Source organism: Carassius auratus, unplaced genomic scaffold (assembly GCF_003368295.1).
Source record: "Carassius auratus strain Wakin unplaced genomic scaffold, ASM336829v1 scaf_tig00006227, whole genome shotgun sequence".
Taxonomy (NCBI): Eukaryota; Metazoa; Chordata; class Actinopteri; order Cypriniformes; family Cyprinidae; genus Carassius; species Carassius auratus.
The window spans coordinates 42120-46165 of record NW_020523739.1 but is presented as its reverse complement, the minus strand read 5'-3'; the positions used below and the strand labels follow the sequence as shown (position 1 = coordinate 46165).

The following is a 4046-nucleotide window of genomic DNA, read 5'->3' as shown; positions in this document are numbered from 1 at the left end:
AACCTTACATTTTATACTATACAACATTTTATCATATAAATGTAACATTTATTTTTAACTTCCTACCAACCACAAACCTTTGAACCATAGTGTGTATATATTATTTTTTTGTACAGTAAATCAAAAGTATATTGTTTTGACTTTTTGTAATCAAGCTGTTCTTCAATCGACAGGTTGCTTTGCTGGACTTCGGTGCAACACGAGGGTTTGATGAGAGTTTCACTGACGTTTATATTGAGGTAAGACTTATACAATTGAAAGTAACGGATGTTTTATTTCTTTAGCTGATTTTATCTCCCTCTTTAAAACAGATCATCAAGGCTGCAGCAGATGGCCGATCGGGAAGGAGTGCTGAAGCGATCCATAGATATGAAGTTCTTGACTGGTTATGAGTCGAAGGTAGTATATACCAGATATTTTAGTTTTAAGCTACACATACGATGATCATGTTAACACAACCTCTTCTCTTCATCCAGACCATGCTGAACGCCCATGTGGATGCAGTGATGATCCTGGGTGAGGCTTTTGCCTCCGAAGAGCCGTTTGACTTTGGATTGCAGAGCACCACGGAGCGCATCCACAACCTCATCCCCGTCATGCTGAAACAGCGCCTCATCCCTCCACCCGAAGAAACCTACTCCCTGCACCGCAAAATGGGTGGCTCCTTCCTCATCTGCTCCCGCCTGAAGGCTAAGCTATGCTGTAAAAACATGTTTAAAGAGGCCTACAGCAATTACTGGAGCAATAAGAAGAAAGGTCCAAGCCAGTGACACACAGAGCTTTTCAAACGAGAAACTTGGATAAGCAGAAAATGCTCTGGCCAGTCGCTCGAATGTAAATGAATGGCACTTTTGTCCCAACTGACTCAACCGTACCATCATACATGTTTTTGGCTTTTGTTTTTCCCTTTTGAGTGTGTTAATGGGAAATAATGTCCATGATTATCCAAAGTCGTGTGGTGCAAAGAAAGCTATTCAAACGAATGTATCTGTGTGCCTACGGAAATTCCTAGAACCGGGAAAGCTGGTTACTCATCAGGCGTGACGATTGGCTGTAGAACATTTCAGAACCAAGCCAACAGTTTTTTTTCCAGGATGCCGGACTACGCTCGTGAGGACCGTCTCCCTAAATCAGTGTATTAACTCTGATACGTTTATCATTTGAGAAAGCATTACAATGTTTATTTTTCTTATTTCGGTTTGTGATTTGTGAATATTTGCGCACAATATTGGCCAAAGTATGATAAAGGGAAGTTCCTGAAAGAAAAGCGCAGGCTTTGATGCACCTGCTGCTGTCACATATGTGTTATCAGTGTAGGTTGCCTACAAGCTCGCTTGTTTTAGCTTGTAAAACCACCACAACTACTTTGTCATAGTGCATTTTAAAAAGCTAGGATATTAATGATGGGATGAGGTATCACACTATCACTGATGTGTGAGATGTACATGAATTTAAATGTGCCTACATGAAGGTGAGAGCTTGAAAGCATTATGGTTTGATATCAGAGCATTGATGAAAAAGGTGTTTTTTTTTCTAATGTTCCTGCTATTGGCTTTCTTACTAAAAATTGTGATAAAATTGTCTGAATATATTAAATTTTTGGAATCAACACACTCGTTTTAAATGTTTATTAGCAGGCTTGTTTTTTTTTTTTTTGTCCACATAACAATTCACTGAACTGTCATTTTCAACATTTGACATTTAAAGCATTTGATGCAAGTCCGGTTGCATGTACCGGTTTAAGACTGACTGAAGTTTGAACATTGCATTTTCATTTGCTGGACACATAAGAAGACCATTAAATGAGTCAAGGAAAAGCATATTAACACGTTCCACAATGTTCACTTGAGATGATGCCGTATTGAAGCTTTGACACGTCGTCAGGGTTGAAGGTATGGTGCATTGTTACCAGTACTGCTGGTTTATCAGCTGTGAAGACAAACAAACCCCCCCTCCCAAAGAATAACTTAAAGAATATCACTCTAAATTGTTCAAGATAAGAAGTGCTAGTGACCTATAAAAGACTAATTTCCAGAATAGTTCTTAAGCCATTAGATGTTTCAATTAAAGGGTTAGTTCACCCAAATATTACAATTATGTTATTAATAACTCACCCTTGTCATTCCAAACCCGTAAGACCTCCGTTCATCTTCGGAACACAGTTTAATATACTTTAGATTTAGTCCGAGAGCTCTCAGTCCCTCCATTGAAACTGTGTGTACGGTATACTGTCCATGTCCAGAAAGGTAAGAAAAACATCATCAAAGTAGTCCATGTGACATCAGAGAGTCAGTTAGAATTTTTTGAAGCATCGAAAATACATTTTGGTCCAAAAATAGCAAAAACTATGACTTTAATTCAGCATTGTCTTCTCTTCCGTGTCTGTTCCGAGACCGTTCACTGCAGTGTAGTGAGATCCGGTTCGCGAATTAATCATTCGATTTAACCGGTTCTTCTTAGGGATCCGGTTTGAACCAGTCCACCAAATTGAACTGAATCGTTTGAAATGGTTCACGTCTCCAATAATTCTCCAAATATTTTTTTTTATATATATATAGGTACAATACTATAGGTTATGACGAGGTTAATTATTAATTGAAATATTTTAGATTTTTGAGATGTCAATAATTAAATGTTGCTGATTATGTGAACTCTTGTACAGACGGTCAGTTGTTCTTGCTTTTTTGAAGCTCAAGATCATCTTCAAATCATTCTCAAACACACTGTTACATTTTCAATTCAACTTTTTACTCCAATTATTATGCTGAAAACTATTTTTTAAGAAAAATGCTATATAGAAACACTTAATAATGCTAAAATAAAAAATTATAATCTCTTACTCTACAAAGTAAAATTTGCACAAAATGTGGTTTGGAGCATTTGGATGAAAGGGCATGTACCCTAACTCTTACCAATGGTTGGAAAGATCATATGTGTTTGGAATGAGCTTGGAAATTCTCTCCTGCTTGACATTCCTTCTGTATCCCAGTTCTCTCGTCTAGCTGATGCTTCGGTGAGACTATTCGAGACCTCGATGTATGGTTCCAAAGATGCCAAAGATTAAATGCTTCAGTGCAATGCAAATATTTCTGAGCCAGGTCGAACCGAATCCTTTTAACAATCAAATAATTAACAAATACAGATGAATACTCCATCTTTTATATAAACAAATAAAATATATGGAGCATGCACATATGCTTTCTATTTTAAGATATTTTAAAATGTTGTTTATTCCTGTGATGGCTTAGTTGAATATTAAGCATCATTACTCCAGTCTTCAGTGTCACCCACATGATCCTTCAGAAAATCAACCTAATATGCTGATTTGGTGCAAAAAAAAAAAAAAAATGTTATCAACATTAAAAACAGTGCTGCTTAATATTTAAGTGGAATCAATGATACTTTCTACAATTTTAATTTTATTTATTTATTATTTTAATTTTCGTTATGAATAGAAAATTCAAAAGAACAGTATATAATTTAAACATAATGTCTTTAACTGTCTTTACTTTTGATCAGTGTAATGCATCCTTGCCGAATAGGGTTTTTTATGCTAGTGTATATATTTGTAGGATATGCAGAATTAAAATATAAGCCATGTATACTGAATGTCGAGCCTTGTGTTTATTTTTCTGAAAGCTCTGCTCTGTACCTCTAAATTTTCACAGTGGACCAGTGACCCGACATTTTTTTTTTTTTTTTTTTTTTTTTTTGAAGTTACAAGTATGAAGGTTCAAGTGTTCCTGGATCAGGGAGAGAAAATGAGTGTTAAAACGCATTTACAAGCTGTCTCGATTTAATTAAAAATCTTGTCTATTGTTAATTTATTTATTTATTATTTTATTTCACAAATTCACATATTCCTTTAAACTATCCTACTATTAAAATAAGTATGCACAAAGTAGAAATAAATGACAAAAATCAGTCCTCTTTAACGTTGTGCATGTGAAAAATGATAATAAAGTACTCTATCTGCTGGACCACATTGATAGCACCTCGCGGTCAGGCGGGATCACGCGCAGGTTTAAACGAGCTCTGTGGCGGCA

At 35.9% G+C, this 4046-nt stretch overlaps 1 protein-coding gene across 1 annotated transcript; it reads left to right on the top strand.

Moving 5' to 3' along the window:
• Positions 1–337: 337 nt before the first annotated feature.
• Positions 338–1628, top strand: LOC113071165 (atypical kinase COQ8A, mitochondrial-like). Its single transcript, XM_026244545.1, has 2 exons — positions 338–399; positions 477–1628. The coding sequence occupies exons 1-2, from the start codon at positions 370–372 to the stop codon at positions 768–770; spliced, it is 324 nt and encodes a 107-aa protein (XP_026100330.1). The 5' UTR covers positions 338–369; the 3' UTR covers positions 771–1628.
• The last annotated feature ends 2418 nt before the right edge of the window (positions 1629–4046 follow it).

Bases quoted from the DNA above. Each gene is read 5' to 3' on its own strand.
- LOC113071165 (XM_026244545.1), top strand. From the start codon at position 370: ATGAAGTTCTTGACTGGTTATGAGTCGAAG. The intron at 400-476 runs GTAGTATATACC...CTCTTCATCCAG, and splicing joins TGACTGGTTATGAGTCGAAG to ACCATGCTGAACGCCCATGT.